Raw genomic sequence first — 26,319 nt, forward strand, 5'->3', positions numbered from 1 at the left:
GGCTCCTCCATTGCCGGGGAAACCCAAGCCTCCCTCCTGCTTTCTGTGGCTGTAGCCATCTTGGTTGGGTTTATTTGCATATTCACTCCTGATTGGCTTGTGGGCGTGGCTTGTGGGTGTAGTGGAGTGATGGTTAATTTGCATATTACTCTTTTATTAGATAGGATTAGAAGAAAGGGAAAGAGAGAAATCAGTTAAAAACATAAAGACATACATGCCAAACCAAGGAAGAAATAAGAGTGGATACTTTAGTCTTAGCTTTTGCTGTTGGACCTGAACTCAGTTGGTGTTTTAAACTCCCTTTCTCCACTACCCATTTCATGTTCTCTCTGCTCTCAGCCAACTCTGAGCTGGTGGAGGTTTTTATCTGACTATAACACCTGGGCTTTCATTGCTGAGGTATCTATGTTCTTGATGTTCTGTCTGTGTGGAGTTGTTTCTGATTTCCATTATCTTTTACTAGTAGACATGGCAAAATCCTGGAGGATTCCTGGTTCCAAACACACACCTCCCTTTTCTCACTCTGTAGCAGTAATCCTGTTTACCCTTGATAATGAAGATTCATTGTCCCAACCAGTTCTGTCACCTCACTTTTTGTCTGTCTGTTGAGTGTCATGAAGAGCTCAAAATCGCTAGATTGCAGTTTAAGCTTTCAACTCAGTGGAGGCATTGTTAAGTCCTTTAGTGAAATCATTTTTTTTCTTGGGTACTGAGACTGTTAAACCAGCAGAACTAGAGTTACAGTCATGGGGAAAAATGCAAGTTGGTCATTAGGTGTGATGAGGGGGGAGGAGATGTGTAACTAATTCTACCTTTGTCCCTTGGCTCCTAAGCCCATGTGTTCTGGCTGTGGGAGAAACAATGCCATGAATTATTCACATGTTACAAGCATACTGTGGGCCATCATTCTAACCTCAGGGGGTGGTGTTGCCCAGGTAGGTGACTTAGCATTCTGACAGATCCTCTTTCTGGATACTGGGGTACTTGGTAAGACCAGTAAATCCCAACCCATTGCTGTACTTTCTTCACTGCAAAATCTTGAGTGAGATTCTGTGATGGTAAGTAAGGCATTTAGTAATTCTGTGGAAGACAGAGGCATTGTGGACAGGAAAGGCAATTTCAAATTCAGAATAAGTGTCTTTTCATCTAAGAACTAACACATTGATAGGGGCAGAAATAGAATATTGGGGACCAGCTATAATTGTAAGAAATATTAGTAATGCTCTGTTAACCATGATTGTTTTGTTCTGATTAAAGAAGGCACATTCTAACCTGGCTGGGAGTCGCACGTGGGACCTGGGAGCTCACCTGGAAATGAGGCCCATCCTCTCTATCCCGGAGCTGCCTATTATCATGGAAAGATTAACAATCTTGTTGCAGAAACCAGAGCAGCCAGCCTTTTGCATGTCACCAGCCCTTTGAAGACCCCAGCCTTTGCATACCTGCAGGCCTTTGAAAATCTCCAGCCTGCCTTTCCTGTGAACTGCCCATTTGGCATACCCTTTTGCCTATTTCCCATGTAATCTTTGTTCTTCTGCCCAGTATAAGCAGTTAGCTTATGGTGGGGAAACAAAATTTTTGTGGATGGCCTGCCCCTCTCCCATACTGCCGGCAGTGTTGGAATAAACGCCCATATTCAACCCTGTCTCTGCCTAATTGGCTCGAGTAGTGACAGGCAGCCCAGACCCTTTGACTGTCCAGTTACAAAATGACCACTGAAGTTTGAGAATATATGCCTGAAATCAAGTACGCTTTCCTAAAATTAAGATGGGGTATAAAGTTGTTGGGAGCACATGCAAAGCAAAATGAGGTTGAAAGGGGGTTTGAATGAGTTGAAGCCATCTGTCACTGACGCAGTATGACCTTGGGCAAGACGCTTAACTGCTGTGAGCTGCCCATTCCTCACATCTGTAAAATTGGGATAATGGTTCTTGTGTATGTCAGGCTTTGAATCTCTCAGATGAAAGGTGCCATGCAAGTGCACAGTAGTTGTTAATCACAACAGTAGGCAGCCTCGTCCCACCCTCCCCGCAGCAGGGCCTGTGTTTAAATTGTAAGAGCTTCGGTTGCCTGTGAAAAATGTCCTCACTGTTTACGTTGTGACATGCTCGCCTAGCATCTGATAGGTTTCCTTCCCAGCACTCACCACAGTTGGTGGCAGCATATTTGTTTGACTATTTGAATAATATTTGTTTCCTCCACTGGATCCCAAGCCCTATGAGAACAACAGGGGCCAGGTTAGCCTGTTTGCATTGCATCTCCAATGCCTTCCACAGTGCCTGCGTGGGGTAGGCACTTGGTAAATATTTATTGGATGGATGAATAAATAAATAATGCACATGTCTTTAAATTCTGCCAAAACAGAACAAAATCAACAGTTTGTCGCCACCACCCCCTTCCTGGCCCCCAATATGGGAATCCTAATGCTGCATTTGGTGTGAATAGGTGATTCCTGTGGCTCCTGTTTGCCCTAATCTTATAGTGGGGATGGTGCCGTGAGAAATTTATTAGAGTGATTTTCAACAGCATGAATGTTTAGTAACAGATGCACATTGATGGCAGGTTGCCTCACTCAACTGCCATCTGTTAGACAACGGCCCGTTCCACAGGATTGGTCCACTAGGACTAGACCAGTAGCACTCTCGCACTGTTTTAAGTTTTTTCATTTTCAACATTTTGCTGAAAGGCTTGAAGGAGGAAAGACGTTTCCATGTCTGGTGGCCACTGCTCACTAATGGTGTGTTACAGCACCTTGGCAAACTGTGAAGTCCAGGGGATGTGTAGTAATGCTCAACAAGGAAGTATTCTCTCCTAAGTGTTTTGTCAGAAGTCAAACTAAATAATGGCACAGGGAAACTCACTCAACTGTAAAGAATTGGGTCCAAAGAGTTCAGGGCAGGTTGTGCAATGGGCAACAGAAACTGGCACGAGATGAAGGGTATAATTCATGCTGGTCATCATTCGTGTGTGTGATTTTTTTTTTTAAACAGGGCAAACATAGTATAGTAAACTCTGTAGAAAATGTGATGTGTCTTCCTATGTACATGCAGTTAGGTTTTAGCCACGGAAAGCACAATGATTCTTAGCCTGGACATGCCTTTCAATAAAAACGTTACCAAGCCTTTTTGCTGTACAAAGGTGGAGGCGGTGTTGGCCTATATAAATTCACCCTGTGGGTGACCAGTTGGGTTGGTGGTGTGTCAGAAGCCTGGGCCGACTTCCATAAATGTCTCAGTGCTTAGCATATGCCTGGTACCCAACGGGGACTCAGTAAATATTTGTTGAATGAATGTTCTAGGACCAGCTAGGCCATTTCTTCTGGATACCCAGCATGAAAGCTGGCCCCATAGCCTTAGATCAAGCTGACTCTGACTCAGAACTTGGAATACTTAGTGTCCTGAGCAGATCACAGAGCAAATTGCTTATCACTCTTATGTACCCAGACTAAACTTCTAAAGGCTGTGTGATTTCTAAAATATAAATCAGTAGGTATGTTATTTTGGGAGCCTGACATCTAACAGTGACACTGTTGGAGAGAGTAAATTCATCTGAGTCTCGGTTCAGTTACAAGAATGACTGATTTTGTGCTAGATTCTCACATGATTCAAAAGTGTGTGAATGACTCAGCCCATTAATATCTTTAGCTTCTGTGATCTTACCTCCCAGTGAGATTGTGGCTATAAGGCAATAATGATAATTGGAGGAGACCTTGACTTTGCCCTATGGCAATAAAATGACACACTTTGAGTCATTGCACACACACACACACACACACACACACACACAGAGTCTTATTTAAAAGAAATAAAGTACATTATCATATAAATGTTTAAAATTTTAGGTTAAAGCATGTTGAAAATAATATGTGGTTTCACTATGGGTAAAGACTGAGTTCCACCTTTTATTCTGCCATTATCTTTTTTCCCTAAAAACAACCAGGCTGAGTTCTTGACAGTCGGCTCATTGATATGGTCAGCTCATTGATATTGCAGTCACAGAAGTGTTGGGTTCCATTTAAATGTCCATTTACAAGTGATTTTGAGCTGGAACTGAGCAGCTGGAGAATTCATGGAACTTTTGGTTCTGGGTGTGTTTCCAGTCACTGCTCCATCTTTCCGAAACAATTCATTAGACAAAGACCTGGATATTTCGGAGTCAGCACCTTGTGCAGACCTCTGCTCTTGCTAAAGTGACCCAGTCACTGGGCCAATGGACACTTTTCAGTCCTTATTTAGCTTGACTTCTCCGCAGCATTTGACAGATCCTGATATTTTTCTTAGACTTTTGGACACTTTATTTTGGTTGTCTTTTTCATTCTTGTGCTTTTTCTTTTAGACTCTTCTCGCTGCTTCATATGTGTGGCATTCTCCGAAGTTCTATTCTTGGTTCTTTTTTAGTTTCTGTGTATTTAGTCCCCTGGTGATCCCATTTATTTCCACGGTTTCCATTAAAACCCAAACTGATTCCCTCCACACGGGTATTTCCATGTCAGTCTGCTGAGCTGCAGACCTGTACATCCAGCCCCTGGAGACACTTAAAATGAGAACAACAATAGCAGCTACTCATTGCATATTCTCTGTGACAGTCAGCCCTGTGCCTTACTGCTTCATTCATCTCTTCCTCTCAGCCACACTGTGAGGTGAATACTGTTATTATATTCTATTTACAAGTGAGGGAACTAAGGTTAGATGTATTTAGTAACTTTTCTAAGGTCATTCAGTGAGTAGCAGAGTCTTATTTTTAATCTCAAGTCTAGAGCCCAAGGTTTTGGTCATAAATACTTTGAAATAACATGTCAAAATGGGATTCTTTACTTTCCTTCTCTCCCCCACACCCATCTTTTTCCATTATTCTCTGTCTTGCTTGAGAGGACCACATTTCATCCCTAAAGTAGAAAGAAGTCTGAGAATTGCAGTAGGCTCCCTCCTCCCCCCAAATACTGTGGATCTCAAGAGTACTTTTATTTTTATGTCTAAAACATGTTGTTTGCATTAAACGGAGGTTTCACATTCAGGGCCTGTGGGCTAATGTATTGTTTGGACTATATATTATTTTAAAAACAAGGAAATGTCTCACAACAATCTAGATTTCTTACCTTTCTTTAAAAACAGAGCTTGCTCTCTCACGAGGCAGCAGTCATCCAGAGCTGTGTAGCAGCCTCCTCTCACTGGGGCTGGTGCCTGCTCCTCAACACAGTCCTCACCACTTCCTGTTGTCCTACACTTTTGGGGGCGGGTTCTCAGATCCTGGCTTGCCCAGCCCTGGAGGCACTTATGATACCGGGTAGAGACTATCTCGCTTCCCCAACAGGTCACCTTCTTTAGTTTTTGTCCTAGTACTTGAATGATTTTCTCAACTGAAATCTGTTACTTGCTTTCTCTTAATGTTTTGGACTTGTTTCCCTATTGGCTCCTTCCTCTGCATCCACAAACATGCTAAGGCTCTGTGCTAAAGTTGAAAGAAAAAGAGTTGAAGCTTCTTAACATTTCTGTATGCCAAAGTTAAACACAAACATGATTTAATTGAGTCTTCGCAGCATTGAAGTGGGTATCCCTGGTGCCTAATTAGAAAGGAGAGAAATCCAAGGCCTAGAAGGACTGTCCTAAGATTCACGCTTAGGGTGCACCTGGACCTAACTGATCCCAAGATCCATGTTCTTTCTCCTCCATCATGTCAACTTCGCTTCAAGCTACTGTCACCCTCTATGCAAATAAACCAGTCCCTTTAGCTCTCTCTTGCCCATGATCTACTTCCTGTACTCTCTCCTTCCTTTGTCACTGAACTGTATTCATTTATTCACACAGAACTCCTGAATCTCTTTTGTCATCTCAGTGCAGCATAATTTGGCCTCCCGTAATTTACTTGTTCATCAGCATCATTTGAGTACCTACTGTGGACTGGACACTAGTGGAATAAGCCTTGCCTGAGCACAGCTTCATAGGCTGTCAGCTGAGACAGATCAATAGTTTCAGTGCACTGTACTGAGTGCCTAGTATGTAAATCCTGTGGTCTCCTTTAGACCTTAGCTTACTTGAGCTCTCTTGTATCATTTTTCCCAAAGAACAAGCATCACTCTTATGGAAGTTTTCTCTTTTCTTTCTCTGTGACATTCCTCACTCCTGGCTTTCTTCTTTGCTTGTTTTAGAGTTCCTTTCACATCTCTTCTTTTTCTTCCCATATTCTCATTTTAAATGTCTTTCTGACTGCCTACTAATCTCTCCACTTAGATGTTAAACAAACATTCAGGATTGCCCCCTTTGTTTCCAAGAAAATGTTATGTAGCTAGTTGGCTATCCTATCTAATGAAAGAGTAATATGCAAATTGACCATACCCCCATTACACCCACAAGCAACGCCCACCAGCCAATCAGGAGCTGGTATGCAAATTAACCTAATCAAGATGGCTCTAGCCACGGAGCTGTAGCAAGCAGGAGGCTTGGGTTTCCCCGGCAATGGAGAAAGCCAAGCTTCCCTGCTGCCCTGGCTGGCCCAGGCCTACACTCAAGGCTACAAAGTTTCAATTATAGAAGATAAATAAATCCCAACAAAAATGGTGGTAGCCATGGAGCTGGAGAGAGCAGGAGGCTTGAGTTGCCCCTGGTGATGGAGGAAGCCAAGTTTCTGCAGCCCTGGCCAGCCTTGGCCTCCGCTTAAGGCTACAAAGTTTCAATTATAGGAGATAAATAAATCTCAACAAAAATGGCTGCGGCCATAGAGCAAGCAGGAGGCTTGGCTCTGCTCAAGGCTACAAAGTTTCAGTTATAGAAGATAAATAAATCCCAGATACCAGGGCCTCTGCTTGGGTCGCCGGGGGGCGTGGCCGGCCTGCAAACCACCACAGGCCCCTCGCCCAGGCCGCCCCATGCCCCAAGGGAACCCCCACCCTGATCCGAGACACCCTTCAGGGCAAACCAGCTGGCCCCCACCTGTGTACCAGGCCTCTATCCTATCTAATAAAAGAATAATATGCAAATTGACAGTCACTCCAACACACAAGATGGCTGCCCCCATGTGGACACAAGATGGCCAGCAGGGGAGGGCAGTTGGGAGGGACCAGGTCTGCAAGGGAGGGCAGTTGTGGGTGATCAGGCCAGCAGGGAAGGGCAGTTTGGGGTGATCAAGCCTGCAGGGAAGGGCAGTTAGGGGTGACCAGGCCAGCAGAAGAGGGAAGTTGGGGGCGACCAGGCCTGCAGGGAGGGGCAGTTGGGGGGGACTCAGGCCTGCAGGGGAGAGCAGTTGAGGGGGACCAGGCCTGCAGGCGAGGTCAGTTAGGGGTGACCAGGCCTGCAGGGGAGGGCAGTTAGGGGTGACTAGGCCTGCAGGGGAGGGCAGTTAAGGGCAAACAGACTGGCAGGGGAGCAGTTAGGCATCAATCAGGCTGGCAGGGGAGTGGTTAGGGGGTGATCAGGCTGGCAGGCAGAAGCGGTTAGGGGCAATCAGGAAGGCAGGCAGGCGAGCAGTTGGGAGCCAGCAGTTCTGGATTGTGGGAGGGATGTCCGACTGCCCGTTTAGTAGGATTGGGCCTAAACGGGCAGTCGGACATCCCGCACGGGGTCCCAGATTGGAGAGGGTGCAGGCTGGGCTGAGGGACAACCCCCCCACCCCATGCACAAATTTCGTGCATCTGGCCTCTAGTATTAAATATTGACTGTCTTAGAGTCATCATCAGTCACTAGTAGTGGTATAAAGATTAATCATTTGTAAGCTATTTGAAGAATTCTGTTTTAAAAATTCATTAATCCAGTGTATGTGCTGAATTGTGTTCCCCGAAAATTCTCATGTTAAAGACCTAATCCCCAGTACCTCAGATAGGGCTTTAAATTGTGATTAAGTTTAAATAAAGTCATTGGAATGAGCACTAATCCAATGTGACCGGCGACCTTATAAGAAGAGAGAATTTGAACACAGTCACACACAGAAGGAAGACCACATGATGACACAAGAAGATGGCTGTCTTCAAGCCAAAGGGAGAGGCCTCAGAAGACATCAACTTTGCTGTCACCTTGGTCTCAGACATTTAGCCTCCAGATCTGTGAGAAAACCATTTCTCCTGTTAACGCCACCTAGTCTGTGGCTCGCTAACAGCCTTAGCAAACTAATGCACCCAGTGCTTTAATTCACTGGGGTGTCAGGTCCTGTGTCTAGGGCTTTGTCCTTAGGGAGGGAATGGCCTGGGATCTAATAGATCCTCTCTCCCCCTCTCAAAGTTCTTGGAGGTATTTTAAATTTGTCCTAGAAAATGAGGGATATCCTTCCCTTTTTCAGACCTCATAACACTTAAGATCAGCTACCAACCAATGGCTTTTTCATTTCCCTTTTGGGATTATGTATTTGTTTCTCTTGAAGATACAAACAAAGCAAGAAACCATTAAAAATATAGTTGATCCCCATGTAGTGCATTGTTTTAAACAGATAATGAATTTTCAAGTTCTCGTTTTTAAAGCTAGAGTGCAATAAGTTCTCCTTGCAGTGTGTAGCTATGCCAACGGTAGCATCAGATTTCCAGAGAAGGTATTTGCTGCTGTGAATTTATGTGCTGTACAGCAGTTCTCTTGAGGTTCTGGCTATGGGGAAGAAAAGTTCCCTGAATCACTAAATTTGGTTTATTCAGGTTTTCCTAGTCATATTTCAGATTGCCATGCTGTCAACCTCAAAATGCTTTTCCCTCTATCTTCCCTCCCCCTTCTCTCCAACTCTTCTTTCCTTGTAGTGGAACTAGGAAAATTAAGTATGTTGAGTAAGCTAGGGACTGTGTTGGAAAAAAACATTTGCATTTACTGACCATCTGCTCAGACCAGATCTTTTCTGATCACCCCAGATTAAATAATAATTTGACTCATTAAAGACCTGGAGAAGGTTCATCTGTATGCCTGCTTGTAGTATTACCATTAAAATCTCAGGTGGATGTGAGTCGGTTATATTTTATAAATCCAGAAAAAGAGACTATGATTCCTTTCTAAGAACTCGTAATTTATTTTCTGTATCTACTTCGAACTCTTCATGCTGCAATCTTGAACTTGTTTCATCTTGTTCTATCTAGTGTAGCAGTAGAGGGTCACCATGTGTAATGGCTCTTATTCTTGAGACATAAAGCACTAATAAATTGTCTTTCTACCTTCTCTTTTCCAAATTGAGCTTTATTGTTTCTTTAGCCTTATAGGACTTAATAATATATTTTTATTGATTTCAAAGAGGAAGGGAGAGGGAGAGGGAGATAGAAACGTCAGTGCTGAGAGAGAATCATTGATCGGCGGCCTCCTGCACACCCCCTACTGGGGATCGAGCCCACAACCCAAGCATGTGCCCTGGAATGGAATCGAACCTGGGACCCTTCAGTCTGCAGGCTGACGCTCTATCCACTGAGCCAAACCAGCTAGGGCTTATTTAAAATTTTAAATTACGTATATAAGACTTGTCATTAAAGCCTCTCTGTGTTTCCACAGATCTCTTTGCTGGTGGGTCCAGCACTGGTTGAGTTTCATCAGTGCAATGAGAACACAATCAATTCCTTCACTCTGTACTATAAATATAAATTTAGGCATTTTGATTTTATACTTAATTTTCATTTTTTATTTAGCTAATTAAAATGCATAGCAGCCCTAACCGGTTTGGCTCAGTGGATAGAGCGTCGGCCTGCGGACTGAAGGGTCCCAGGTTCGATTCCGGTCAAGGGCATGTACCTTGGTTGTGGGCACATCCCCAGTAGCGGGTGTGCAAGAGGCAGCTGATCGATGTTTCTCTCTCATCATTGTTTCTAACTCTCTATTCCTCTTCCTTCCTCTCTGTAAAAAATCAATAAAATATTAAAAAATAAAATAAAATGCATAGCAATTAAGCAAGATTATATCAATACCAAGAATTTTTTGTATCTATCTTATGGTCTTAACATTGCTTCTAACTGACTGGATGATCGTAGAGAAATCATTTAACTTCTTTCGATATCACTTTATTTACTTATGAAATTGGAGAAGGTAGATATCAAGGTTAGATGATCTCCAAGTTATCTTCCAGCTCAGAAAGTATGTTTTATACTCTACTAATAATTATTAACAGTTGATAAAATGTGGGTTTTAATGGGTAAATCTATTTGGAGTGAATCAGATGTGTGCTAGACCCTGGCAACCCAGTGATAAATGAGACATCTTCCAAAGAGTTTACATGTTATTAGGGAAAAGAAACATGTAAAAATAAGCGCAATTGAATATTACTGGGGCTGTGGGAGAAATCTGTCCAGAGCATATCAGGGCACGTGGGAGAATTTGGTGAATTTTGCTTGGTGGCAGGAGCATCAGGAAAAGGCCAGTGATTCAAGGGACCCATTATGAAGGTCTGAAGAAGAGTCACTGCAGAGAAGTGGGTGCCAGCAGCGATGGGGATGGGTCATGTGTGAGGGTGAGGAAGCAGAAACAATGGGTACAGATGATTTTTTTTCAAGGAGCTGGACTTGGATAGAAAATAGCAAGGGAGTGGGCAGGGATTAAAGAGGTTGTTTGCTTTTAAATATGGGTGTAAAGAACCAATTTAAAGGCTTTGGGCACTTATAGGGGAAAGTTTATTCTGAAGGAGATAAAGAAGATGGAATTCAGAATGAATTTGAGAACAAGGTTGAGGATAGATAGAGGGACACAGATGAATAGATGTGTGATAAAGCACTCATAGCAAAACATTAATTATGGCATCCAGGAAGTAGATGAATGGTAAAATACAATTAATTCTTTCAAGTTTTCACATGTTTGAAATTTTTATAATAAAATATTGGGAGGAAAACCAAGAACATAGATTGAGAATTTAGCTTTGAACAGAATAGGAGGCATTTATTCCTTGTTGTGGCAGCAGATGGTGAAGTTCAAGGTTAAAGTCTCAACTTCTTTTGTGAGGTCGGAGCCACTCTCACCTGCTGATGCAGAGGGCCAGAGAGGAGGAGTGATGAGAATGGAGAGTGGAGTAGCTGCAGGTGAAGCAGGGGAGGGCACCGAGCAGACCGGGGTTAAAGGAAGAAGTGCGCAGGGTCTGGTGCAGTGGAGCCCACAGCGCTGGGCTGTGTGCCATTTTTCTTCAGTGGTTGTCGGGAGACGGCAAGTTAGGGCACAGTGGAATACTACTCAGCCATAAGAAAAGATGAAATACTGCCATTTGCGACAACATGGATGGATCTTGAGGGTATCATGCTAAGCAAAATAAGTCAGAAAAGGACAAGAACCACATGACTTCACTTTTGTGAGATATAAAACAGAAAGCAACAGCCCCAGCTGGTGTGGCTCAGTGGATAGAGTGTCGTCCGGCAGCCTGAAGGGTACCAGTTTCAATTGTGGTTAAGGGCACGTACCTCGGGTGCAGGCTTGATCCCCAGCCCTAGTTCAGGCTCCTGTGGGAGGCAACCAATCAATTTGTCTCTCACATCAATGTTTCTCTCTCTCCCCCTCCCTTTCACTCTCTCTAAAAGCCAATGGAAAAATATCCTTTGGTGAGGATTAACAAAATACAAAAACAAAACAGAAAGCAACAAATGAACAAACAAAACAAATAAAAACACATTGATACAGGTAACAGTAAAGTGCTTATCCAGGGGAGAAGTTGAAAGGGTAAAGTAGGTGATGGAAGGAGACTGAACTTTGGGTGATATATTACAGAATTGTACACTTGAAACATGTATAACCTTTTTAACTAATTAACATTAACTAATGTCACCCCAATAAATTTAGCAAAAAAAAGAAGAAGAAGAAGAAAGCGATGAGTAGGTGGGATGAATGATTCCCTCCATTTTCCCCAGCAATCTGTCCTGGAACAGATTGGTTCTCTAGTGAGGGGATTCTGTTTTCTACCTCATTATGTTTTCATTTGAATGAGATGAAGTAAAAATAATGTTACAAAACTGTGTTATTGATAACATTTAACTAAGATAATTTTATTGTCTTTGTCAGGTAAAAGAAGAACGTCCAGAAAATATACCAGATCTAAAGTTATTAGTGGAGAAGAAATTTTTGGCTTTACAGAATAAGAATTCTGATGCAGACTTTCAAAACAATGAAAAATATGTGCAGTTTAAGCAACAGCTGAGAGAATTGAAGAAGCAATGTAAGTCAGCATGCTTTGCTTTGCTTTGGCTTTTTGAAATTAGGGAACTAACTTGATGGACAGTCCCAGAAAGCTGATTTTATGAAGTTTGCTTATCTGCTTGGCTTGATCCTCTTCCTAAATGGCTTTTTATTGTTGTTGCAATTCTGTGTTTTGTCTTAACTTTTGGTTCAAATCAGCCTGTCCGTTTCTGAAAGCCAACAGTTTCCACAAAGTGCTAAGAAAATTCCCCACAGCTACAGAAATTTACACTGTGTTGTCCCCCTGCTGGGGAGGGGAATAGGGAGAAAAATAAAACTGAAAATTATTTTATTAAAATAACAAGGGTGTTTTTCAAATTTTAAACTGCTGTGCCAAGCTTTAAAATAAGTATACTTGATTCTAGTTTTGTTGCTTTGGAATAGTAGAAACAATATTTATTCAGACTATTTTTTTTTTCTTCTCGTATATGGACCAACATTCTCTTGATCCCTTCTATCTTTGTGATAGTATAAATTCCATATGATTTTGAAATTTATTGCCTTCCTAATCAACTTTATTATACTTAGGTTTTTTAATTAACACAATTTTGATTTTAAAATGAGGATGGGGAAAATGATTTATCATATAGGAAAAGTTTGTAGACAGTATTTGCCAGAAGCAATATATCTTTCCTACTCAGTGAAGTATACATATCCTTGTTTTCATTTTTCCTCATGAAATTCACATACTGATTTTATGTAATTTAATTGTTTTTACCTTAGTATCAGTTGTCTTTTTTTATTTTTGGCTTGAGGCACTTTTATTGCTTAAAGAATTAAAGAGAAGCAAGTCACTTTTTTAAAAACCTAAGTTTCACATGCCTTCATTTGCATACACTTGGAACAATAGGAATGTTGTATGATATAACATACCAATTTATGACTTTATTTGTACTAAGTATAGGGATTCGTATTTTGAAATAGGCTTTCTTTTAAATATAAGCATTTTCTTTAAGTTGATGCTGAGATCTCAAAAACTAACTGAGGAAGCTGGTTTACTTTTGTCTATTTTACAGATTAAGTTTCACAATTTGAAATGTTTTGCAATCATGGTGAGACTTTTGCTTTTACTGTAGAATTAAACAGTAAGCATTTCCCCACATTTTAAGGCTATTTTCTGTTCTTCATTGAGCATCACAGCTACCAAAACCTTTCTAATATAATTTGCACTGTTGTCCAAATGAGTAGTAATCCCTTAAACAGGTAATAATTTGCTAGTGGCTTTCTGATCTTGAAGGTGCTAGTGAATTTCAGTTTTGGTGTTGTTCAAAATAGCCAAACGTGTTTTATTTTACTAGTTGGAGCCAAAATCACAAATTATGACAGATTTAGTGTCTGATTATATTTCCTTTTTTTTTTTTTTTTGGTATTTTATAATGCAGGTTGAAGATAAATATCCTAAAATATAAATTTTTTTGATATTTACAAAATTATTATTCCATAAGAGATTTTTAGAGTCATATACTTGTGGGGAAACACTTTCTAGCTAATGTATAATTCAACAAAATGATTAATGTTGGAAATCATAGTTATTGTTTAAATCTCTCTAAAATTAGGGTTGGGGGTTGGGGGGCGGACAGGATTCCCCAGGCCAGCAGTACACATCATTTGGATAGACAGCTCAACCTTATGACAAAGTCAATTTATATAGAAAGAAATGCTTCCTTATATAAGGTTTCCTTATATGGTAACACTGGAAATAAGACCACTTTCCCTCTTATTTCTCCTAAAATATTCTTTAAAAAAATTTAAATCTTAAATAACAGAACAAACCAAATGTTAATCCTCTCTTAAAGATGTTGCAAATACAATTGACAGTGCATTATCATTGGCACTGCCATCAACTGGCATCAGGTCTGATGAATTTTCTTTCTTTAGATTTCAGGCTGCCCTGAGGGCTCCCACAGTTTTTGCGGGGCCAAGTCAAAGGGTCTCTGATTTATAAAGGAGCCAGTGAAATCTGTTTGTTTTGAGCTATGTTCTCCTGGAGGCAAGGAATCACAATACTTTCTTTTTAAGATTTGAAAATACAAGCCAGGGAGGAATGGTTGCATCGCGTTGCCTGTTCTGGCGAAGTAAAGGCTGAAGGGTGTTTGTGGGCTGCACGTTTCGGAAGGGTCCTTTCAGGAAGATAGCCACCTTGTCTTCACCGACCTTATTATCCAAGAACATGAATTGCGTGGGATTAAATTTTACCAAATCAGAATCTAATCAAAGAAATGCCAGGAAGCTCTTAGGTGACGAGAAGTCAGGATGGAGACTGAAATCGGGGTCTGTCTGGTGGGTGGAAGTGCTGCAGGAATGAGTCAACCAGCTGTAGTCAGCAGTTAGTTCTCAAACTGTCCGCTCTCAAGATCCCTTTACATTCTTAACATTACTGAGGGCCCCAGAGAGCTTTGGTTCACATGGGTTATAGCTACTGATACTCATCATGTTAGAAATCAAAACTGAGGAATTTAAAATATAATAGTCCATTTAAAAATCAGTAATAAACCCATTACATGTTAACATAAACAGCATTATGAGTATCTGAAATATAATAATGCATATAATAATACCATAAAGAATTAGTGAGAAGAGTGACGTTGTTTTACATTTTGGACAATCTCTTAAATTTCTGGCTTAATAGAAGGCAGCTGGACCCTCGTACTTGCTTCTGTGTTCACTCTCTTGTCATTGATAACACGAAGAAAAGCCGGCCGGCCTCACAGTCACACACAGGGAGTTGGACTTGTTGGCTGGCTCTTGTAGAGCACCAGAAATTCTCACTTTGAAAATCTCAGGCCCAGGGTCCATGAACTGCGGCCTGTGGGCCGAGTCCAGCCTGCCTCCTGCTTTTCTGTGGCCTGAAAGCTAAGAATGGCTTTTTAATTTTTAATTGGGGGTGGGGGTGGGGAGCAAGAGAAGAATCCTCTTTTTGTGGTATGTGAAAATGGTATGGACATTCAGACTTTAGTGTCCACAAGTGAAGTTTTGTTGGAATATAGATACATTTATGTACAGATCGTCTGTGGGTGCCTTACACTGCGATGCAGAGCTGCGTGGTGTGTCAGAGACCATCTGGCCCACAAAGCTCCTATTTATTATATGGCCCCTTTCAGAAAAGTTTACTAACCCCTGGGGTCTAAGCCATAATCAGAAACAATGGCAACTTTTTTTTTCAGGTGTTTTTTTAATCTTGAGTTTTTTCCATAAATACCATACATTTGTCTCAGTCACTCAGAACACTTTGAGTTGATGTTCTGAGATAAATAAAAGGCAGAGTCCTGGTACTGGGAGAAGACAATATATACACATGTGAAATAATGTGAGAACCACTAATAGCAATTATCAAATTAAAAGCAAAGAAAGGATGTCAAAAACAAATGTAATACCATGTGGGACCTACATGAAGAGAGTCAGGGTAGGAATGCAGGTTTTATCTGGGTGGCTTATCTTGCCAGTCAGTTGATAGAGGCTTCCTGGAGCTGTATTTTCAAGAAAATTCTGAGACTGGGTTCAGACCCAGCAGGAAGGAGTGTGTGAAGGATTACGGTGGGAAGGAGGCAGTACAGATACCTAGTTCTTACCATCTCTAGAATGCAAATGTAACAGATACACTCTACTCCTTTGAAGATATGATTACTTTAAAGGTAACATCCTTCAGTAGCACACGGTATTTTTTTAGTAGTTACTTATGTCTTATGGGTATTACCAGGCATTAGATCCAACCTCTTTGGACAAATCATTTTATCCCTGGGTACCAAGTGTCGTGTATATTAGAGAGATTATGTCTGCCCTATTTACTTCTCAGGATTATTGCTGAGATCTAATGAGATAGTGGATCTGACAGCTTCTAAAGGGCTTACTTTAGATTTAAGTTATTGAGAAAGCGTTAGAACAGCGTAGTGGGAAGAATATGAGCTTAGCAGCCGGAAGACCTTGGTTTGAGTCACTTAATATGTAGCCTGGTCTTCCTACTGATGTCACCCATTTTCTGAGTTCTAATTCTTTGAGTCATACAGAGCAAGATTGGCTGGAGATAATTTGTATTCTTCTAGACAAGATGACTATGAAGGTGGTGGTGATGATAACTGAGTTAGGGAACAATTTTGCAGAAAAGAATTCCATTTTCCTAAATGATAATCATGTTCTTACTAACCCAAGTTGTGAAATAAACAGTATGATTTGGTTTAAGACTTTAAGATGTAGCCAGACTTTTTTTGGATGAAATTATTTTAATTTATCTAAACAATATGTTCAGGTAATGTTCTCTCTTCCTTGCCTTTTTCACTTACACTGTCTCCACTATTGCAACCTATAATTTCCTGCAATTTTAACATCAGGAGAACTTAATTAGAATGTGCCTACACCTCTGTATAGATTTCTCAAGTCATTAAGCAATCTTTCTGGCGTCCTTTATTCATTTCCCTGTTATATGATTAGCAGGCATAATAAGTTTTAGTGCAGGTCAGCAAGGCAGAAGTTAAGGGCATCAGACAAAAATTGGTACTTAGAAATCTTCAAAATATAAGGGCTTCACTTTGTGGTCAAAAATAGAATTGACTGTGAATCTGAGATCTTTAGTATTAAAATAACCTTATATAAAATGTCATGTTGTTGCTACTTTTAAGAGTTAAGAGTAAAGAAAAACGTATTTTTTAATGCAAATTTGCTAATTTGAATTTAACCGTATACATGTTTAGGTCATATGTGAGAAATGCAGAACATAAGATATGGAGATACTTGATTCCATGAGTGAATCTTAGAAATCAATTTCAGTGACAATAACATTTGTAGTGTATATATACTAGTATGTGTGTGTGTGTATATATATATATAAGTTTATACTCTAATCTTTTAATTATATGGACTCACAAATAAACTGTGTACCTTCCCCTTTAAGCATGCTCAATCTAGATCTCAAAACTGATAAGCTAGGGTGTGGCCATTCACTTCCCTCAAGGATCCCATTAATAGGGAGTTCCTTGGGAACATGAAATGCCTTCACTTTGCTGTTCCTAATGGGGTGCTTTCCCTTTCCTTCAGCATCTATTCAAAACCACAGGTAGTTCCTAGAGGCTGGGCCTTTTGTGTTTTGCTTACTGCTGTGTTCCTTGAACTTCAGCATGACATCTAGACATTAAGCAGTCATTAGCATCTATAGCCCAGGTCCTTGATGGTCACAAGAATTTTCAGAAGACCAGAGACTTGAGATCTCATGCCCTGCCTAAAGGAGACTGCCACTGTGCCAGTCTGTTGTTGCTGTGAGTGAGTGTGGACCTGGCATGGTCAGATCTTCAGGTTCTTTTGGAAAACCCAGAAATCTAGCTGATTGGTTAGCAGATTTTCAAAACACTGTGCAAACGAAACAGTCAGTTTGTGACCTTTGATTTAACCGTCTCATAATTTAGTGCCTTGTTGTGCACTTAACGAGGGACATTAGCATTAATTTGGCCAATTAACAGTAGATTATAATTTCTTCAGAGAAAGGGATGGTTTTGCTTTCAAGATACTTCAAGTAAGGCCATAATGTGCATTCTAAGTCATTGGGAATGTAGCGTGGAAGCCTCATGGGTTCTGTGGAAAAGTAGATGGAGGTTTTGTGGTGAGGAGCCATGTGTGGGAGCCCCTAACCCAGATGCTGATGGACACCGGGGAAGATTATAGAGAAGATTCACACCTTTGAAGATTGGGAAGGTGTGTGTGAGTTTTGAGACCTGGAAGAAAAGCGATGAAGACACGGAGGTAGTGCCAAAAGGGAAAACGTTTGGCTGTGCCTAGAAGTATGTTGAGTGTATTTAAACTGGCAAAGTGTTGACCAACCTGACTTGATCCTGATATATCCTCCCACCTCTACATATCTCTTTGTCCTAAGGTGTTGCTGTCTATCCAAACACTGTATTGCTGTTTGGCAATTAACCAAAACCCAAGATCCTTTAAGGCAGGAATATAGTTCTTACTCATCTCTGTATTCCTTTGGTTCCTCACATAACCAGAGTTCAGATAGTATTTACAGAACAGAATTATTAACTAGAATAAGAGGGTCAGAACCTAGTTAAGGCAATCTGGTGCTAAAACTCCTTTTCCCTTCAGTAATTTATCATCAGTAAAGAAGAGAATAAGAAGAGGAAGAAAATTAGCACTTATAGGATTGGGATCTGAAAACAATCATTTAAATTGCTCAAAAAAATCAACATAATGATTTTGTGTACACAATCCTTTACAGTGATGTGTTGGTATAAATGTATGGTGCATATAGCAATAGACAGTTTTTTAATAACAGTAGCATTATGCTCAGGAATTGAGGATGGCTCACTTCAAATGTGACTGCTTAGAAGAATGTTTAACAAAATTTATGAAAAATTAAGTTTTCTGGCTCTTCTATAGACAGCTTTATCATCTCTGTGGCCCTCAGTTGGTCTTCATTTTATTCCTTGATATTGATGAAGCCATCACCATTTACTTGCTCAATGACCATAATTATTGGGAAATGCTAAAAACCATACATTTCACAACAGAGATTGACCTTTCAGGTTGGATTGCATCCCTGGCCTGAGGACTTACGCTCATTGAGTGAAATTCTGTCCTATGCAAATTTTTTATTCCTTGTATATTTGCTTCTATCTCCCTTCCTCTTCTCTGAGTCAACCTCTGACTGATGCTTTTCTGTGTCTCTTTCCTCCTTTCTGCTTTCTTGGTGTTTCTTACCCCATACAGTTTCTCTTTCCCAAATGTCTTTATTTACATCAGTGAAGCTAAATGGTACCCTTCCCACCTTAATGATGAAGCTGCTTCAGAGAAGTACAGTGATATTTCCAAGGTTATGAAGCTAGTTAATCATGGAACCAGCAGACAGGAAGTACCAGAGATAGAGGCCAGCATCAGGGAGGATTGTGACTATCCTCCTCCTGTTTTATTTTATTTAATTTCCAGAAATGTTTATATTTTAAAGCAGATTGGGGCCCCAAATAAATAATTGAATAAGTGAAGGAAAATAGATTAATGCAAAATAGATTGACTCTGTCATATTGGAATTTTAGTCAAGGCCTTAAACTATCAGGGAGCTCCTTTGTGGTGAGAAATTAGCTTTTCTATATGCCCTTTATAATGAGCAATAAAGATGTCAATCTACTCAGCCTTCACCTTAGATTTGCCCTAGTCCTTTTGGAAATTAGTAATAATAAAAGTAATAGCCAGGCTTTGTATGGTGCCTAGTCCACATGGTACTTAATGAGTGCTTGTTGAATTGATGAGTAACTACAGGCAGCATTGATTTGAGTGCCTACCTGTGCACAGCGTCTGGAGCTTACATTCTTTATATACATTATTGTTGATTTCTCACAACCCTACAAGGTACTGTATTTTCCGGCGTATAAGACGACTGGGCATATAGAAGATTTTCCTGGGTTAAAAAGTCGTCTTATACGCCGGAAAATACGGTAACTATGCCCATTTTAAAGATTAAAAAATATGCAAAGAGAAGTAATATATAACTTCCCTGAGACCATAAGTGCTGAAACTCAAAGCTCATGTTGTTTCCCCTATATATTATACCAGCTCTTGAAAACACTCCCATGTGGTCCTCCTTTCTCTCAATTCAGGTGTTTCTTTCATCTCTTGAAAAATTGATTTGTCATAGGGCTCTTGAGTAGAGAACAATTTGTTTGGGCCTCCATGGATCCACATTGATGTACTCCAATGACAATGAGAGATTTCTTGTTGGGTCACTTCCATTCAGAGGTCAGGGGTAGGGATCATATTAGACATTATGTAGTAGTTTATTACTGTGTGCCCCATCTAGCCTTTGAAGTGAGGTGAGGATGTATGATAATCAGCTGGAGGACTTGTTAAAATGTAGTTGTTTTATAGGTCAAGTCTCGTTTTATAGGTGAAGACATGAGACTCGTAAAAGGTAAGTGGTTTGCTCAAGGTCACAGAGGAAGTTGAGAGAGACTTAAAACTGGGCCCTCCTTTTCCAGATCCCATGGTTTTGGCATTACCAAAAAAATCAATAAGTAGTACCTAAGAATGCTATTCCTGTGTAAATAGTTGCTATCTTATGCGAGAGAGGAGTGGGATATTTATTGCACTACAAGCTTAGAACAAATTCTGTGAAATTTATTTCAAGTGTAACAACAATAACCCCATACACTTACACCATCTCTCTTAATCTTTGTGACATCATTGTGCAGGAGAGGAATGCATGAAAAATGCAGGTTCTGTTTTTAGCAGACTGGGTCCTGGAGGTGACATATTTGCCCTGTGTCTCATAGTCAGGAGATCACAAGGATAACAAATACGTTCCCAAGGAAAGGGGAGGCTTTAGAATGAGAGATGGCTATAATTAAAGTTATTAGGAAAGAAAGGTTCAGTTATCAAGGGAGAAATGAGTCAGCAGCAAGTTTAAACACAAACTGTGAGCTGTGGATGTCTTGTGGTGGCTTATTTTGAGAGAGTGTGATGCCATCGGTCCTCAGAAAGCAACCTGAACTTGGAATAGAGAGGCTGAATCATAAGTGTCCTGGGATGATATACATCATACTTCAGAAAATAAATATCTTGTCAAGTTATTCATTTCTGATCTTGGAAGGATTTAAGTTTCATAATTGTTAGATGTATATAATGGGTGTCCCTTTGTAGTTGATACCTCCCCCCATTTCTAGCCTCTGGCAACCAGTGTTTTGTTTTTGTCTCCATCATTGTAACTTTTCCAAAATGTGACATACATGGAATCATACAGTAGACAGACTTTGAAGTGGCTTCTTTCACTGAGCACAATGCATTTGAGATTCATCCATAGTGTTGCTACTATCATCAGCTTGTTGCATTGTGTTGCTGAGTAGTATCTCATCCTGTGGATGTTCCATAGCTGATTTATCTAGTCAGTAGTTGGAGGACATTTCAGTTGTTTCCAGCTTGGGTGCATGATGAATAGAACTATTATAAAACAGTCATGGTTTTTACATGAATACTAGAGGCCCGGTGCATGAAAATTCATGCACTGGAGGGCGGGGGGATCCCTCAGCCCGGCCTGCCCCCTCTCACAGTCGGGAGCCCTCAGGGGCGGGAGGCGACGCGGCAATCGGGAAGGTGATGCCCCATCACACCTCTGCTGCTACCACTGCCGGCAGCACAAGCCTCAGCCGGCCCTGGTTACCTGAGCCTCGGGCGGCCCTGGGCACCTGGGCAGCCGCCATCTGAGGCTTGCCTGCTCCTTGGGCCGGCCCTGGGCGGCTGGGGGGCTGAGGGGGCTGGGGGACTCCGGAGGCAGGTGGCAAAGTGGCCACGTGCCTGCCGCCCCGGCGGGGCTGAGAGAACTGGGCGCCACCATCTTGTGGCTGTGGGCGCCGCCATCTTTGCGGGTGAGGCATTCAATTAGCATATTTCCTCCTTATTGACTATGGGTGCTGCCATCTTTGAGGTCGGGACAGTCAATTAACATATTCCCTCCTTATTGGCTGTGGGCGCCATCATCTGTGCGATGGCGTGAGGGTCAATTAGCATATTCCCTCTTTATTAGATAGGATAAGTTTTAATTTCTCTTGGATAAATATCCAGGCATGGATGGGATTGCCAGCTTGCGTGGTGAGTATATGTTTAACTGTAGGAACTGACAGCTGTTTTCCAGTGTGGTGTACCATTCTGCATTTCCTTACCAGCATTTGGGTATTTTGGTTTTGTTTTTTCATTTTAGCCTTTCTAATAAGTATGCAATGGTATCTCATTGTGGATTTCATTTACATTTTCTCGATGGCAAGTGAAGCATGAAGTTCCTATTTTATATTTAAAATTTTCATATAATGTCCATGTTTTCCTATTTGTGCATCTTCTGCACATATAATTTAATTCATTCAAGAAACGCTTAAGAGGATCTGCAACAGTGGTTCTCAAAGTGTGGTTCCCGCCAGCAGCAGGAGCACCACCTGGAAACAAATTGAAAATCCAGACCTTCTGAGTCTGAAACCATGGGGGTTGGGCTGAATTTTAATAAGTCCTCCAGCTGATTATCATACATCAGAGTTTGAGAGCCATCGGTTTACAGTTGTGGCGCTCACCCATCACTTGATACCTAGTGAACTGACTATCACTTGATATCACTGTGAATCTTAAAAATAAAAATGAGAGTTCCATCCTCACCTCCAGAGATTCAGATTTTGTTGGTGTCTGGTAGGACTCTAGGCATTTTTTAAGTTCCTGTTTATATACAGTCAGGGTCATGTTTATATACAGTCAAGGTTGAAAATAACTAACCTATTAAGGGTTATTTAGCTAGGTATTCTAGAAGCTACAAGTCTGACTTCTCATTCCAGGTCTCATGAGGTTTATTCTCTAACTAGAGACTGGTTGCACAAAGATTTGTGCAATAGACCTTCCTTCACCTGGCTGCTGGCACTGGTTTTCCTCCGGCACCTGGGACCCAGGCCTTCACTCCAGCCGGAGCCTTCAGTCTTCGCTGCAGGCCCGGAGCAGCTGGGGGTGGGGCCACCACCAGCTTTGTTGGGTTAATTTGCATACTCAGTCCTGATTGGCTGGTGGGCATCATGAAGTGACCGTCAATTTGCATATTTCTCTTTTATTAGTGTAGATAAGGAACACTCATTCATACATAACATAGAGAGGCACTCATAAGTCACTTGGCAATTACCTAAAGAATTAAGTTGTACTCGGTGTCCTGGGTTTCAGTACAGGGTGGAGCAAAAGTAGGTTTATAGTTGTGAGGACACAGAACACAAAGTTTATTCTTATATTATTACTTACTAATGTATTATTTTCCATGTGAACAACTATATAGCTACTTTTGTCCCACCATGTATAAATTAACTCTAACCTCTTTTTTATACTTCATGTTGTACTTAGCATTCATTCACTCATTCATTCAACAAGTTTTTATTGAGTATGCTGGGAATGCTGGTGTGAACAGAACGACAAGTGCCTATTCATATGCATAATTGATAGCCTTAATAATGATCATAGATAGTTGTGTGTTTCTTATACTCAAGTACTGTCCTTCATAGTTATTCACCTTGTATTTGTTAAAATTTATATTAGTCAAGAAATCCTATTTTGTAAACTCATTTATTTAATCACCTTAGCTATGTTGGTAACAGTGTTAAGGATGGAGACTGTCCAGGCCTGGAAAGATCCTAGAATTTGGAATCAGAAAATAGAAATTCAGATTCTGGCTCAACCATGGAATAGTTTGTATGTTTGTATTTTTTTTTAATCAAATCAGTGGAATTTTACTTTTCTGTAAAGTATGTGTAAAATTAATAATAATTAATAATACCTAATCCACAGAGTTGTGTAAGGATTAAATCAGATATTTAAAAATGAAAAGTGAAAGTATGTTATAAACTTAGTATACTCCCCAAATATTAGTTACTTACTCTCTTTTTGCTTGCTTAAAGGCATTTCCTTTCATCATTTTTACTTCAAGGAATATACATGCTATGAGTTGTTAATAGTTGGCATTAGTTCTTTACTTAAAGGAAACCAGCTCAGAATGTTTTAGCTATTTTGTTCTAAAGCATTAAGACATTTTAGTGAAGGGTAAAATATTGCTAGACTTTCAAGTGGGTAAGAAATGTTCTGTCATGGACAAGAGTGTGAACAAATGTTGATAAGGTAACAAATCAGTTTTCAGTACAGTATTGGTTTTGGCAACCTTTTCGTGATAGGGAAGTAGAAAGAACAGTACTATTCACATCATGAACCGGCCTGTGTCTGGTGCAATGTATTTCTTATGAGCAAATATAATAGCCGATGTAATGGAGCTGCAGCTATCACTGAGTGCTCTATGGGCCTCTAATATGCTGGGGGTTTTCTAATGGATATGCTCTGGATTTAATTGGAGAGCATCTGCTCTGCTGTTTGAGCCCGGTTATTTAAGTTAGCTTTTTTTCTAATCAGCTGATGACATATTTAAAAAATACTTTGTAGTGAACAGGCACCTCCTATATGCAGAGCACTGTGCTAGGCACAAGGAACATAGGCAATTAGTTAATGTCTTGGGTGTGAGAGAAAGAGGACACTGGTCACTTGAGATCTAAAGCTCTTAGAACTTGATGTGCAAAATTTGGGGAAGAAATGAGAGTAGGGGATGGTGGTGAAAGGTGTTGAGTAGCATTTTCTAAAATAAATGGTCAGCTTATTAAAAATAATAAAATAATGCAGTTTTTGGAGTTGGATAAATTAATCCATTATCTTTATTATGGGATTTCTTCGTCTGCATTATGTATTTGCATTTGGTTAGAATGTCAGTTCAGTGAGAGCAGGTACTTGTCTGCCTTGATAGCTACCCTCCGCGGTGCCTAGAACAGCACCTGGCATGGATCCAGGACTTCCTATATATTTGGGGAATGAATGGAAGACTACCAAAGGGGGTTAAAGCCTAGTTCAAGGAACTTTGTCCCCCATGGGACAAATACTCATGGCAGGTACTTGGACACACACTCCTCCTGGGAATGAGAGGATGGGGTGAGGCATTGTGTCCCTTTCTCCAAGGTCACCTGGGCAGACTTGGGCGTCAGTTGTGCTCTGAGTGCAAGTGTGGTTGCCAATTGGCTGGAGGTGTTCCCAGACCTTGCCCAGTTTGACCATTGGGTGCTTACTGGTGGAAAGTACTTCCTTTCTGTTTCTCTAGGCCAGTGGTCGGCAAACTCATTAGTCAACAGAGCCAAATATCAACAGTACAACGATTGAAATTTCTTTTGAGAGCCAAATTTTTTAAACTTAAACTTCTTCTAACGCTACTTCTTCAAAATAGACTCGCCCAGGCCGTGGTATTTTGTGGAAGAGCCACACTCAAGAGGCCAAAGAGCTGCATGTGGCTCCTGAGCCGCAGTTTGCCGACCACGGCCCTAGGGGGACACTATTTTTTTTTTTTAACTTTATTTCAGTTACATAAAGCAAGAAATTTACAAGTCAGACTCCAGAACTTTTAATTCCTGCCCCCAGTCATCAGCCTTAACAATCTGCATCTCTCCTGTTACGTGGTAGCTTTGGTCCCCGCCCAAAGTATTAGGTTGACAATGCTTCTTACACTTGATAGGGTTACAGTCAAGATAATATAGTTGTAGCTTATTTAGGTATATTTTCCTTCTCCATCAGAGCTTTATTTTTACATTTATCAAAAGCAAAAAAATTATTCCTCCAAAGAGACAAGTAAGAATTTTCAGCCAGTTAAGATGTGCTGTCTAGTCCCATTCCTGAAAACCTCCCCCATTTCCTTCTGCTGCTGCTGCTCTATTTGTGATTTTACCCTCAGCCTCCTACCTGCTTCCTGCTCCAGACTGGCCTCCCACCAGTTTCTGCCAGAGTGATTGATCATCCCACAGTGCAGGTCTGGTCATGGTTGTCCCTCACGTGGCCCTTCCAGCCCTCCTGGCATAGAGGCCATCTGGCTCTGGCTTCTTTTCCTCCTTCTCTCCCCTCTCCTCTCCAGCCCTTTGATCCAGACACTTGCAGTTCCCTGGAAGTATTGTGTTCTCTTTCACTTCCAGGCTGTCACACTTGCTGACCTACCTCTTCATGGAATATTCTGCTTACCTCTCCCTCTCTTCACTTGGCTAGGCAAGTTCATCCTTCTGCCTTAACACCGATATCCCTGGCTTCCCCGAGTCTTCCCCAAGGTAGAGCAAGTGCACATCCATAGTGTGGGGCCTTTTCAGAAGTCTGAATTTGGAGAGGCATATCTCATAGCATGTGAGATGGTTCGGCAGCAAAAGAGGAATTTGAGGCCACGTTTGATGTAGCTCTGAAATATGGTAGTTATTTTGTTTAAATACTATGCAAAATGGAAACCAGTAATACTGACATATCCAATTTATAATCTGACATTTGAACATGTATTAATAAATAAAATATTCTGTGTCCACTGCTTTTGGTGACAGTACATGCCAGCACAGACATCCTCTCTGAAACATATTAACTTTCTCATCTGACTCATTGGACTTGAATACAGGTTTCCCCATGACCCCACCTCTAAACATAGAAAGTATATTATTATGTTTTCAGAATTCCAAGCTCTGAGAAGCGGTGAGCTATTCTTTGTGTTTGCTGTAATGGCCATTGGCCTGCAGCTGCATTCTGGTAATTGCATGGGCTGGAGACTGGAGGTCATCATTCGGGGAGGAGATGAAGAGGCCCTGAAGGAGGAGAGGGTTGGAAGAAGCATGTTACAATTATAGGTTATAAATACCAGCCTTGTAGTTAGTAAATACGCCAGCTCTATCTGAAAATC

The 26,319-nt window shown here is 41.0% G+C and overlaps 1 protein-coding gene across 2 annotated transcripts in view; it reads left to right on the forward strand.

The window, feature by feature from the left end:
* Nucleotides 1-26,319, forward strand: part of NSMCE2 (NSE2 (MMS21) homolog, SMC5-SMC6 complex SUMO ligase) — a 224,753-nt gene that overhangs the window by 74,100 nt on the left and 124,334 nt on the right. For both annotated transcript variants that reach the window (XM_054708432.1, XM_008143271.3), the window contains exon 4: nucleotides 11,922-12,075. In XM_054708432.1, coding sequence (XP_054564407.1) covers nucleotides 11,922-12,075 — 154 coding nt within the window. The remainder of the gene's footprint in view (nucleotides 1-11,921; nucleotides 12,076-26,319) is intronic.

This window comes from Eptesicus fuscus, chromosome 19, assembly GCF_027574615.1.
Source record: "Eptesicus fuscus isolate TK198812 chromosome 19, DD_ASM_mEF_20220401, whole genome shotgun sequence".
Taxonomy (NCBI): domain Eukaryota; kingdom Metazoa; phylum Chordata; class Mammalia; order Chiroptera; family Vespertilionidae; genus Eptesicus; species Eptesicus fuscus.